Consider the following 12,993-nt stretch of genomic DNA (forward strand, 5'->3'; position numbering starts at 1 on the left):
CCCCCCCTCCACACACACACACACACACACACATGCAGAATCCAGTCGCAATATGGATTTTTTTTTTTGTTTCTGTGGCTGCAAAATGCTATAGTGCTATATTGCATGATCTCAACTCCTGAAAATTTCAGCAGGTGGCTGTCCCATATTAAATTGTTTACAGGTTATGAATTTGTTTTGACATAAACTTTATCCCTGGAAAAGATTTTGATGGCTTCCTCGATCTCAGAAAGTTGCCTATCAAGATGAGCGCGGCGCACTCGAACACTTAGCGTGTCTGCTTTAAGAGGAAGCAACAGCAGCTCTGTGACCAGGGAGCGATGGCCTGTGAAGAGAAACATAATGTGCAAAAGTCAAATACCAAGCAGACCGTGAATGCACCTGCAATACAAACTTACTCTCTTTGAGCGTCTTCAAAGTCTCCTGTCTGTCACTGTCAGTCATCAAAGTGTGACCAGCAGGAGCAGGTGGATTTAGTTTCTTCTTCCTCTCCTCTTCCTCCTCTTTAAGCCATTGCTTTTTCCTCTCCTCTATGCTGTGTAGTGCAGAACAAAACTGTCAGATTTTGTGACAAAAGCTTACCGGTAATTGAGGTTGATTATTCTTGTAGAATATGACTCACTAGTGAGGCACCTGGCCCTTGACAGCGCTGGGCACTGGTTTGTCTCGCAGGTTTGTCAGCGACTGGGACCTCTGCATGGTCTGTCCTGCTGCTCGTGCATTATACTTGATGAAATCTATGCTCTGGCCTTTTACCTGTAAATGAATGCACACAAATCACACAGGGCTGTAGGTATGAAAAAAAAAAAAAAAAAAAACTAAGTTATTTTTAAAAACATTCTGTGCTCATTTAGCCATTTTCAGCAGTAAAAATAGGTTTGTGTTTGTTTTGTTATTTTGACACACTATTTTTCATGTACAAATAACACTTTTAAAAAATCTGATCTGAATGTTGGGCTTTTCTTACTTGCAAATTCTTGTCCTTTCCAGGTGTGCAAGAGTGTCGCAAGGCCACAGCAACAGCGGTTGAGCGTGGTCTTAGTGGTACTTTATTTTTTGAGTGACCCTTCAAAAAGTTTTGACACTGTGGTTTCACAGCTGGACTGGGAGCCTGCACAATAACAAAGTTGAAAATCGAGCTGCATCAATTATATACAGTACACGCAGTATTTCTCTAATGGGGAGGGGGGGGGGGGGGCTGGATGGTGTTGAGCATGTTGTTGAAGTTATTTATTGGTGAGCCGTGTCTTTTGTGTGACATTCTAGTCAAGTGTCTGACGTGTAAGTGGAAGCTATCATACCTGTAAGGATTCCATGAATTTGGATTGGACACTATTGTATTTAGCTGACGTCCACAGGGCTTTGACTGGTGTGGAACGAGCCCTCTCAGCTTCCACCTCTTTGCAACGTCTTTGAATTTCCCGTAGTCGCCGGATATTGTCTTTGCAAAAGTTGAACTCTTGCCCTCCTGACAGACAAAACATTAAGTGGGATCAATAAGAGCAAAAAGTCCAAACACAAAAAGAAAGTGCCTTACTGGGTTTGGCTATCTCTGTGGCAGGTAAACAATCTAATTTCAGGAGCTCCCTCATGACACCACGCTGCCCTCGCTCCAGAATGTGGGAAGCATTGGCACTGATGCGCGGACGTCGTGCAGAGGCACGGGCACTATAACAGTCAGGGTGCCGAACAGGATCTGGAGCGAGAGGTCCTGACAGCAGGGTAGATGTACCCAGTTTGTTTTCCTCTAAACGACCCAGTGCTGGACAAAAAAAGAAAATTCCATCGGCATCTTCCATTGAAAATGTTCTATCAAGCTCCCTGTTCAGTTATGTATTCATTATATGCTAAGAGTCATGGAGAAGCTGAAGCCTATAGTAATGATTGGATTAGTTTTAGCCAATCACAAAGCACATACAAACAACCAATCACATTCACATACCAGAACCTCAGAACTGTGAGACGGGAGTGCTAACTAGCACATCTTGTTGCCCTATTTAGAAAGTTAGCCACCCACACCAGTATTGAATCCATTCACCAACTATCTATCCGTTTTCATCCATTCACCATTCTAGCATCCATCCATCATTCCATGGTCCATGGTTCATTTCAACACCATTAATCATTTCATGTCCAATCCATACCCATCATTTCATACCTATTAATCCATTTATCTATTCATGGTTCTATTCATCATTTAAACATCCGTGAATCATGTCTAACACCATCCATCCACCCACCCATTCATGCATGTGAGTGTCCGTCCGTCCACGCACGCACGCACGCACGCACGTGGGTGTTACTAACCTGAAGCAGGCCTTTTGTAGTACTGGGGAAATAGCGATGGGTCTGGTGGAATTGGTCCGCATATTGATGAAGGCCCCTCGCACATTTAAAAGCTTGTACTGCACATCGAAAAAGTCAGCATATAAATTCATACCATTAAAAAAAAACTCCCTGGCCAGGTATTCCCAATATTGCCCAATGGCATTGCCAGCCCGCAGAGGAGCATTTTTACAGCTATTAAAAAGGAAATAATCACATGAATTGAGAAGTAAAAAGGAATCGGCAGTATTGTCCGCTCAACTAGCCACAAATCGTATGAGTGTTGATCATTAGCAATTGTGAGGTCGGCAGACCGAATTTTGACATATACACGTGACTCCGGGTAAACAACACAGTCAACGCTATGGTAAAAGTCATAAACGCATGCTGTTTTGTTGAGATGAGAAGCGCTTTTACCTCAATGTTATTGTCGAGCTCAGGATTAACGTGAGCCACGCAGCTTGATGACGTGTGTTTGCGCTTAACACCATGGCAACGGCGTAGCCGCGCGGCGCACAGAGCTATAGAGAAGATGCCGAGTTTATTACATTAACCGAGGCTTAAAATATGTGATATTTGTCTCTCGTTTGTGCTTTATTTTGCAGATGCTTTATGATTGGCATGTCTAAAATGTTTGTCGCTGATGTTTGTCTACAAATTATTAATTATTAATTCAGCACCCCCAACACCAGTCACAAAATATTTAACTTCCACCAAATTCATATTTTAATTCATTAGTATTTGGAACCGAGTATTTTTTTTCCGCACAAAATTCAATGAATTGTGCATCTCCAATCGTACCCTTGTAGAAAATGAAAATTACAGGTATTACAGAAAAATTACAGGTGAAAAAAGTATTTGCTGTTAAACAAAAAACAACTATCCGTGATCATTTTGTTGACTGTAAGAAAACCAAATGTCAGCAGGAATACACTTTAGATAACGCGAACATTGAAATATTTTTAAAAAATTACGCCAAGGATATCTTAAGAAGTCATGATTTCGTAAATATGACATCACAAAGATTGTTTGACAACATTTTAAGTTGAATTGTTTCTAATGAATTAATTCAAACGAAAAATATGAATGATTCAAAATAGTATTTATGAACGCCTACTTGAAAGTTGCACATTGTAAAAGTCAACCTGCATTAAAAAAGATATAAAAACAGTTCAGCTCCCTTGTGTTATCTCTATATATGCCAATTCCTCAATGGCACCACCCTCTGTAGCTGAATCGTGTGCGCATGCGCAGCGCCCCGAGCTTTCTCCTTGTCCCATTGCAGCCGCCTTGTCAAACAGTGTTCCGCACACATCGTCAGCACTTCAAGGTAAGAACAGCAATTCACACCCAATAATTCCCTCATGTTTTACACCTTTGTGCGTTAATCTTTCGTTTTGTTGTCCGCACGACTCTGTGTTTTTGTTTTTTTAACTGTTAATACAGTTTTGTTCAGGACATAAAGGACTAGGGTGCATCCAGCTGCTGTGTAATATCTCTCTTCGTTAAGGCATACTGATAATGTATCCACCTTGTTGTCTGTCTATTTACATGCTCTAATGCAAATATTTTTGAAGCTTCTATTTGTTCACAAAAGCCTTTTTCCACCTGTCCGAAGAAAGAAAGGTCAACGGTTACGCGCACACTCCACAGTGGGGGTCTGTTATTTCTTGGCACTCCCACCACCTCCTTTATTGTCTCCCTCTTCACTTGCTATAAGAGACAAATGTATGCATTTTTAGGTTTGCTTGCAAAGAGATAGGCAGCGTAGGAACTTAAAGTGGTTTACACCCTTGACAACAGAGTACAAGTTTTTAGTGTATCTCTTGACCTTATCTGAAAGTGACACACACGCACTCATACGTAGTAGCCTATGTATGGTACACACATTTGTCACGCAACGACTAATATTAATTGTGTAATATTTTTATTTAGTTGAAATATATAATTATATGTTTCTATTTTTACATTATTTAACCATATAGTTTTATGTATGTGTGCATAATGCATTTGATTAATTCCATGTCATAATTATTAATCATTCAGATTTTATATATTTTCTTTAGGCTTTACAGAATCGTTATTTTGAAGTTGATCGTGACCAACGAATGAGTGAGCAGTACAGAAAATCTATCCAGTCTATTCAAACAACTTGTTTATTTACTGTGTGTCGTCACCCCTTGCTATTTGGGGGGGCAGAGAATTGGCAAATAATGACGTCAGAACCATTTCCAGATTTTGCATGAATTCAAAATTTCTGATGATCCGATCCAGCCAATCAGGTGTCTTGTAAAGTGTAATTATTTATACATAGGGTTAGGGTTAGCTAATAAGCTAATATATTTGTATCATTGTAACTTTTTATCATTATATATTAATAGAACTCGGTATATTATTATAATTTGTTAGGCATAGGCGTAGGTATTGTAGATTTTGTTCATTTATGTATATAGTACTATTTTAATGATACCGCGATTTAAACAAGCACAGCAAATACGGGATTTTTCATGATTACAGATGACAAGTATGACAGTGCAACCGATCCTCAATTTTGCATAAATACAACATATCTCATGATCTGATCCAGCTGATCAGATCTTGTGTAAAGTCTAAATATGTTATACTTCCAATATGTATGTAATCGTTTTTAATAATATTAGGTGTATGAACATATAATAATACATTTATGTTATTGTAATATCTTAATTTTATTTAAATATCACAGCACAGTCTTATTTTTTACATATATTAATGTATGCATTTATTATTTTATAATATTTTATATTTAGCGCCATTGTCTAATAGAAATTAAGTTATTAAAATTCTCATATCTACTTTGGTTTACTCTCATATGTATAATTAAATCAAGCCCTCAAATTCTTGCAAGGTTATTTATAATATATACATTTAATTTTTGATGTAGAAAGTACATGTAATCGTCTTACTTAAATAATAATAACCCTAATTATCTCATTTGTGTTCTTATGTCTTCTTGTACTATACTATGCATTTTTAATTTTGTATTGTATATTTCATACATTGTTTTACTATCACTGTCGTAATTTAAAAATGCAACACAAATGCTTATAAACATCATGTGTTTTATATGTTTTATGTATGCTTATAATATAAATTATATGTATATACACGTATTATGTATATCTTATTATACTGAATGAATTTAAAATATATTTAACTTAATGTAGTATTAAAAATTTGCTAGGCACAGCAAATATGCTTAAAGCCACTTAACTGTCTCTGCACACATGATAACATGATGATTTAAAAAAGAAATATAGTTTTGTGTCCTAATGGTCGCCTTTGAGCTGTGTTTGGCTCAGCCCCTCGTTCCCGTTATTTATCAGCATCTCGTTGACCTTTGAGCCCAGTCAAGGCAGTCGTTTGGACAGATGGCACATGAGGGTCAAATGGAGTGTGACGCTACGATATAAACACACAACACGTACGCCCCAGAAGGACGTTTAAGTCATGTTTTATCTGACGTTTAAGTTACACTGAACCTGGAGGGCCCTTTTTTTCAAATCCTAGTCACATGTGTGTCAGTGTCAGGTTCTTGCAGGCACTAAATTTAGAGCGGCCTTAAATGAGGAGGGGGCGGAGGGGTGGGGGGCGCTAGAAGTCTCGTAATCTTCACGTGTGTTGAATGTGAAAAACAGGCTTTTTAGGTTCAGTGTAGACACATTTTTACACAGGTGTTCATTACAGTGCGAATGATTAATTGTCTATATATGCCCTACGATTGGTTACCACTGACCAGTCTAGTCTGTACTTGTCGGCAAACCATTGAATGGCACATCTAGACGAACAAATAGAGATGCCAATACTGTCCGTCGTTATTAGTTCTTGTAAAAATGTTCAATCCCATGACACAGATACCACTTTACCAGCTTCATATTGTATACCACCCTGGCAAAGTGCAACAGGAGCCATGCTAGTTGTGAAGCGATTCTTTCAGGTCAACATGGACGACCAAAGATGTCTGCAAATTATCCCTCCTGACCTATCACTTTGGTTGTCCTGCTACAAATTTATTTTAGATTGAAATGGCTTGTGTTGCTCCATTTAACCGATAAAAAATTAGAGGGTTAATATACCGTTAGTCTGTAGTTTAAGTTGGAAAACAATTATGACACGGGTAACAATAAACCGAAGAGATACCAAAATGTAGAGTAAACATGAAATTATATATCAGTAATAAAACTGTATTGCTCTAAAATCTGATTTTAGGCCATTTTTCCTCAGAAATGTCAGTGGAATAATGCAGAACCTCAAAAACATTTGGACTTGAGACATCGGTTTCATTCTTATCTTATGGTCTTATCATGTTGTGCACAAAGTACAGAGAGACCTTTGCTACATCTGCCGCTAAATATAATGCAATTGGCACCACAGTTGCAACAACAAACATGTGAACAGAAGCTAAGGGAAAAAAAAAAAAATATATATATATATACAGTATTTGTATATATATATATATATATGTATACTGTATATGGTATTGTGTTGCTGTAGGAATAGAACAAGGCTGCTAGTAATCTGTTGTTCCTCCTTGAGCCGTGCTCCTCCGAAGAGCCAATGCCGCCGAAAAGAAAGGAAAGAAAGGGCCGCGCAACACAGCAGAGCAAGGCAGGGAACAAAGACCAGTGTGTCAATGCACCCAAGGGACATGGTGAGTGTAGGGACCGAAGTGGGGGGCCTACTTGTAAAAAAAATAAATAAATAAATAACAGCATAGACCTCCATGGTTTTGTTGTGATTTGTACTGGTCTTGCTTAGTGTTCCCAGGAAGACCAGCAACAAAACATAAGAGCCACGATTCAAACAGGCACGCAGTAGCCATACAGTATATGATTGCATTGGTGAACAGGTTGCCGGCGTAGGAGGAGAGCGGTCATACATCACCTTCATGATCCACGCAGGCCTCAACACCAGATGGCCTGCTGGGCTCTTCCCTTCTCTTTGTGCACACTCACACTTGCCCTTTGGCAAATATTTGGTCGAGCACGATTAGTGTGATGCCTTGAGTGCATCACACATTTCCACTTTGCATCATGTTGCTTGCAGTCGGTCTTTAACCCTCCAAGTAAAACTTTTGATCGTGATACAAAATAGAATGAGGTTCGATAGATGAGCGATAGTGGTTGATTGGACCGTGACGGAAAGAGAGCTAAGAAAACAGTCTTTGCAATTTGCGGCAATGATGAGGCCGGGCCCAAAGCGCTTTTGTATTTCAGTGGTGCCAATGACTTTACACAATAATTGCTTCAGTGACTATTTGCTCGATCCAGGCATTGATAATATTTATATTGATGATATCGGCCCTGTATTTTCATGGCATTCATCACATCCGCTCAGATTTTTAGTCGCGAGCCCAAATGTGGCAGTTTTTATGTAAAATATGAAAAGATCTTTTTCAAAAGTATTCCATCTCCAAATTGACAATTGTAATACAGGTCTTGTTCGAGTGATAACAGTTGAGTCACTAGTCTACACCTATGGTTCATTAATGTTACGTTTGTTCTTGCTAGTAGCTAAGAGGCTGATTTTGAGGCTCTAAAACGCAAGTGAGCATAACAATACCTGGAAGCAGATGGAGTCCAATTTATTAGGTGCTCGTCTTTGTTCAAAAGCGAAGGCCACTCCTGCTTATTTTATAAAGCCTACATGAAAGACATAACTGACTTTTTGGCTTGTTTTAGTCCACTTTGACTGGGTTACTAACAACACATTTCTCTCCATTTCAAATGCATAGTTCTGTTCCTTTTACAGGTTCTCTGAATAGCAATAAAAGTGTTTCTTAAAAAAAAAAGAGCGTAAATGCCATCCAGGCAAAGAAACAGGAAAATTGTATTTTCTTATGGAAAAATAGGTTCAAGTTGACATAAATAAGGTTCTTACAAGTTGAAGGCCACAAGAACACAGTAAAATGTTAAATTAATGAGAAGCTTTTTCTGTCATTTTTAACATCATTTTGAACCTTCAAATGAAACCATAGCTCTAATCTTCTTTCAAAAACAAAAGCATTAGTAAAACAAAATCAAAAGTGTTTTGTGTGTATTATTACTTTATGTGTAACTTGCATGTTTTTTTTCCAGACACAATGGCTGTGCCTCCGGCATATGCAGACTTGGGGAAGTCTGCCAAAGACATCTTCAACAAGGGCTATGGTAAAAACAAGAGTCCAATGTTTCTTTCTTTATGAAAATGCTCACCACCCCTACCTTTTTTTTGCCAGGTTATGGAATTCTCAAATTAGATGTGAAGACAAAGTCCCAGAATGGTGTCGTAAGTACTTTTCCAACATTTCATATTTGAATTTGTTGAGGATTGATTTTTGTGCTAGGGTTGGGTATTATTTCAGATTGATTTGATTACTCTGGTTTTCAATTCAATTAAGGATTTCTTGCTGTATCAAATTTACTTTCACACTGTCTGGAAGACATTTTCAGAGGAAACGATGCTGCAAACAGCACCACCTGACCAAAACAAGAAACAATCGTTTTAATCAATTCTAACCACATGGCTCTGGAAATAAATTGGCAAAATCTCACTGTAAACATGACATGTTTACAAACATGTAGCACCATAATTTAAAAGTAAAATAACGTACAGTGAAGAAAAAACAAAAATCATTGAGAATGTTCTCATGATTTTCTTGACACTAGATGGAAAAAAATGATTGGAAAATGGGGTCCTTACATTTATAGGAAGTGAAATTGCAGGAGTTGATTCCTTGGTTTCTACTCTGATTTGAAACAAAAGATCTTAGGCCTCTGAAAACATTTGTCCATATGCATCTAGTATTTTCCCTTTTCCTCTAATGTTGTCCATTGGCTTTTCTCTTTCTCTTCTTTCCTCCTTGGATATCATTGTCAGACGGTAAGAAAGTGTGTGCACATTGGAGATTAAACACTGGTGATGTGCAGTTCAAGAGTTGTACAGTGGTGCCTTGAAAGAATTGCTTCTGGACTATGCTCTTAAGTCAACTTTAATCATTAAAGGATGAAAATGGATAACTTGAAAAGATACAAAGAGGAAAACCTTTGAGTATTATCATAGTGTCTGTCTAAAATGTGTCGCTTCACTATTCCTGTTTACCTGTCCACTTTTCCAGTGCATTTTTGGGGATGCTGAAGCAAGCATTTTAGCCATGCACCAAAAGCGCCGCTGTCTTCTCTTTGAATTGGAAAGAGAGAACTCAGCTACTGTGCCATGTGAATGTGTTGATATTACAGCAAGCCAACTGAGTGCCAATGAATAATATAACTCCATTAAGCCATCACAATGTCTAGTTCTTGTTTGTTTTGTGCTGATAAACTCGAACAAGATACCTTTTTTTTTTGAAGAATCGTTCGTTGCCCGTTGTAAAAATGAGCTGTTAACATGTAGTGCGAGGCACCACTGCGCATGCAAAGGTCTGCAGCTTGTCGCTCCACCAAAGTGTATCCTCACACATATACCGCTAACCTATGCACCCAAGCTCAACGGAGAAACGATGCCTCGTGCGGGCCCCGTTCTCTGCTTGAGTACTTCCTCTCCGCCTTCTTGCCTCTCAGCTCCGCCCCGCGCTTTGCCCCGCAGGAGTTTGCCACCTCGGGCTCCAGCAACATCGACACGGGCAAGTCGGGCGGCCACCTGGAGACCAAGTACAAAGTCGGCCAGCTGGGCCTTTGCTTCAACCAGAAATGGAATACAGACAACACCCTGTCCACAGAGATCACCTTAGAGGACCAGGTGCAGTCAAATTGCAAATAGCCTTTAAAGATGAGCAACCATAGATTATTTTGTTCTCGTCGGCAGCTGACAAAGGGTTTGAAGCTTGGGCTGGACACCTCGTTTGTACCAAACACGGGGTAAGTGCTGTCCTCTTCATTATAAGCACACGCTTTTCATAGAATCCAGCAAAATGACAAAAAAAAAACAAACATTCTTAACAATTTCCCCTCTTTTAATGATAGCTAAACAAATAATGTGTTATCTGAACATGTATTTATCATGTCAAAACAAAACAAAGCACAGTACTGTACTTCCTTTAGTGTAGTTTCAGTAGTGTACCAAATTATAAGAAAAAATAAAATAATATACTTTTACTTCTTCCTACAGCAAAAAGAGCGCCAAATTGAAGACGGCCTATAAGCGCGACTATGTCAACGCGGGCTGCGACTTGGTCTTCGACATGGCGGGCCCCACCGTCCACAGCGCCGCCGTGCTGGGCTACGAGGGCTGGCTGCTCGGCTTCCAGTTGGCATTTGACACCGCAAAGTCCAAGCTCACCAAAAACGACTTTGCTCTGGGATACAAGGCCCGCGACTTCCAGCTTCACACCAACGTGTGAGTGTCACGTCGCATTATTTGCCGTGAAAAAAAAAAAAAGGAAGAAATGTAGTTCTGTCTCTTCATTTATTTCAGGTCAGGCAATGGGGACTTTCCATTTCTATCACACAGCAATTATAGTTAAAAAAAATGATCGAGGGTTGTGGACATGCTGGACATAACTGATTGCAAGGCAATCGCAGGGCACATTAATACACCGAATGTTTTTCAAATCTGATTCAATTATGAATTTTTTATTAAAGTAATCAATTAGTTGTAGCACAGACACAAATACTACAATACATGTCGTGTTTTCTAAGACTTTTATGCTTGTGATTTTTTTTGTAGTGTATTTTCTACGGTTTCAAAAAACTATTCCGGTGAAAAGGTTTTCAATACATGTGTCCCTTATCGGGGTTTTTGCTTTATCAATGGGGTTGGGATCATCGGTTAAGATGGATGGATGGGTGTTTACACTGCACCGTAAATATTTAGCCACCCTATAGAATTTTCACCTGTTGCGGTTTGTTCTGGAAAGTATCCCTCATGGCAAGCGGGGGTTTGCTGTATTAACAAAGAATACGCATTTTTTTTTTCCCCACCATTTATACTTTTATTGCAGCAACGACAACACAGAGTTTGCCGCCTCCTTTTACCAAAAGGTGAACAGCAACCTGGAGACTGCCGTCCACCTGGCCTGGACGGCCGGAAGCAACAACACACTTTTTGGACTGGGAGCCAAATACCAGTTGGATAAGGACACCTCTTTTTCTGTAAGCAAGGGTCACGTCAGTCTCACAACCGCGGGACATACAATGACACCATTATGTGTTACTACCTGTCTTTGGACACTCAGGATGTGTTGTTTTCTCCACACAGGCCAAAGTCAACAACACTTGCCTTGTCGGCTTAGGATACTCACAAAACCTCAGGCCAGGTTTGTTTTTTGTTTTTTTTCTTTCTGGGCCACCTCTATTTTGACAAAACAGTACAAAAAGAAGTTACATCAGAGGCTATGAGCTGGCACTATTGATTCTGAAGGCCCTGAGCAGATAAGGTTGAGGTGACAGCACATAGAGGCTGAAAAAAAAGAAAAGAATGAATCAAACATCCACGTATAAGCACTAAAGCAGTGGAGCGAGTGCAGGTGAAATGAAGGGAATCAACCAGTAGAACACAGAAATACAAGGGGCCCGCCTCCCCAATGAGCGTTTCCAACATAGTAGAAGGGATCATATTGTACAATGAAGTAGAAACCACAAATACAAGTTTGCATTTCATGATGGATTTATTGCGGCGACTCGTGTTGAACATAACTTGCTCACTGGGGGGTCAGTATAGGATAGTGATGACAAGACAAAGAATTGCGGTTCATATTGCCAGTAGAGAGGATTTTTCCGGTCTTGCCTCAAAACGGCTGGCAAAAAGAAATGACTCACTTGATGTGACTTTTTTTTCCCTCCAGGAATCAAGTTGACGCTCTCGGCGCTCATTGACGGAAAGAACGTCAACGGCGGCGGGCACAAGTTGGGCGTTGGCTTCGAGCTGGATGCGTAAAGATGCAGAGAAGAAATGGCATCTCTGAACAAGCAAAAATAAAATCAAAGAGGCTCTTGACGACACTTCTGAGGTCCAACCAGCAACATGAAATCTCTTCTCACCCACACGCACAAGTACTGTACACACATTGTCAAAGGGCTTGTTTCAATGCAATACCAATTAAACTGATAGTACACCAACACTTTTTTTTCAGTTTGTGCTGTTAGAATAAAACATAAAGGAGAATTTGGCTACTTTTATGTTGGTGGATAAAATGGTTCATATCCCGGCCAAAGTTATGGATTGAGTTGGAAATGACTCTAGAAGCACATGATTATCAGCCTGATTTTAAGAAACCTGCTTTGCGTTTTCAAAAGTAACATGCTATGACTCATTTTCAAATAGTATATATATTTTTCTTTTTATTTCAGCAACCTAGACATTTCCAGCATGATTCTCAACTCAAAATGTGCCAGTGAATTAACAGTATATTTGCTGTATGTGTACCGGAATAGATTTAATGGTCCTCATTTCAAATCATGTCTTTTTTTGCCTCACCTATCACGTGTGAACGTTTTGCTACTGAATTCTGATTTTAAATAGTGCAATAAAAGAATTGTCCAAAAGAGCAAACGTTCGTTAAGGCTACCATTTCACCAGAATGTCTCATACCCGTTAAGCCTTTAAACCAGTCCACATTTCAAACTTCACACTGAACGTGCTTTATATAAGAAACAGTCAAAAGTTCTAAATGATTTTTATTTATTCAGTGGATTAAAAAATGTCAACACAAAG

The 12,993-nt window shown here is 39.2% G+C and overlaps 2 protein-coding genes across 5 annotated transcripts; one reads left to right on the top strand and one right to left on the bottom strand.

Annotated features, from left to right (window-relative positions):
* enkd1 (enkurin domain containing 1) lies at positions 1-3,491 on the bottom strand. 2 transcript variants are annotated; one of them, XM_088424721.1, is made up of 8 exons: positions 3,443-3,491; positions 2,308-2,405; positions 1,538-1,762; positions 1,302-1,468; positions 968-1,111; positions 623-756; positions 399-535; positions 1-325 (listed from the first exon to the last, which is right to left on the bottom strand). In XM_088424721.1, exons 2-8 carry the CDS (start codon positions 2,390-2,392, stop codon positions 165-167), a joined length of 1,053 nt encoding a protein of 350 aa, XP_088280847.1. In that variant the 5' UTR covers positions 2,393-2,405; positions 3,443-3,491; the 3' UTR covers positions 1-164. The 2 variants fall into 2 exon arrangements, with proteins under 2 accessions (XP_088280847.1, XP_088280460.1); XM_088424334.1 differs by lacking the exon at positions 3,443-3,491 and adding an exon at positions 2,743-2,814.
* A 78-nt stretch (positions 3,492-3,569) lies between these two features.
* On the top strand, positions 3,570-12,992 carry vdac3 (voltage-dependent anion channel 3). Of its 3 annotated transcripts, none has more exons than XM_088425701.1 (10): positions 3,590-3,655; positions 6,859-7,015; positions 8,442-8,513; positions 8,582-8,631; positions 9,928-10,080; positions 10,147-10,199; positions 10,450-10,677; positions 11,282-11,432; positions 11,539-11,596; positions 12,125-12,992. In XM_088425701.1, the coding sequence occupies exons 2-10, from the start codon at positions 6,922-6,924 to the stop codon at positions 12,214-12,216; spliced, it is 951 nt and encodes a 316-aa protein (XP_088281827.1). In that variant the 5' UTR covers positions 3,590-3,655; positions 6,859-6,921; the 3' UTR covers positions 12,217-12,992. The 3 variants fall into 3 exon arrangements, with proteins under 3 accessions (XP_088283329.1, XP_088281827.1, XP_088282635.1); XM_088426509.1 differs by having other exon boundaries at positions 3,639-3,655; positions 6,901-7,015; XM_088427203.1 differs by lacking the exon at positions 6,859-7,015 and having other exon boundaries at positions 3,570-3,655.
* Position 12,993: the final 1 nt, after the last annotated feature.

This window comes from Hippichthys cyanospilos, chromosome 1, assembly GCF_059441005.1.
Source record: "Hippichthys cyanospilos isolate Australia breed blue-spotted pipefish chromosome 1, RoL_Hcya_1.0, whole genome shotgun sequence".
Lineage (NCBI taxonomy): Eukaryota > Metazoa > Chordata > Actinopteri > Syngnathiformes > Syngnathidae > Hippichthys > Hippichthys cyanospilos.

What these genes read in the sequence shown, in the direction of transcription:
- enkd1 (XM_088424721.1), bottom strand. Translation starts at nt 2,392, where the DNA reads ATGTGCGAGGGGCCTTCATCAATATGCGGACCAATTCCACCAGACCCA. An exon ending in CTACAAAAGGCCTGCTTCAG is followed by an intron (nt 1,763 to 2,307) that starts GTTAGTAACACC and finishes TTTTTTGTCCAG; the next exon opens with CACTGGGTCGTTTAGAGGAA. An exon ending in TTTGAAGACGCTCAAAGAGA is followed by an intron (nt 326 to 398) that starts GTAAGTTTGTAT and finishes TTCTCTTCACAG; the next exon opens with GCCATCGCTCCCTGGTCACA.
- vdac3 (XM_088425701.1), top strand. Translation starts at nt 6,922, where the DNA reads ATGCCGCCGAAAAGAAAGGAAAGAAAGGGCCGCGCAACACAGCAGAGC. An exon ending in TCGTTTGTACCAAACACGGG is followed by an intron (nt 10,200 to 10,449) that starts GTAAGTGCTGTC and finishes TTCTTCCTACAG; the next exon opens with CAAAAAGAGCGCCAAATTGA. An exon ending in ATAAGGACACCTCTTTTTCT is followed by an intron (nt 11,433 to 11,538) that starts GTAAGCAAGGGT and finishes TTCTCCACACAG; the next exon opens with GCCAAAGTCAACAACACTTG.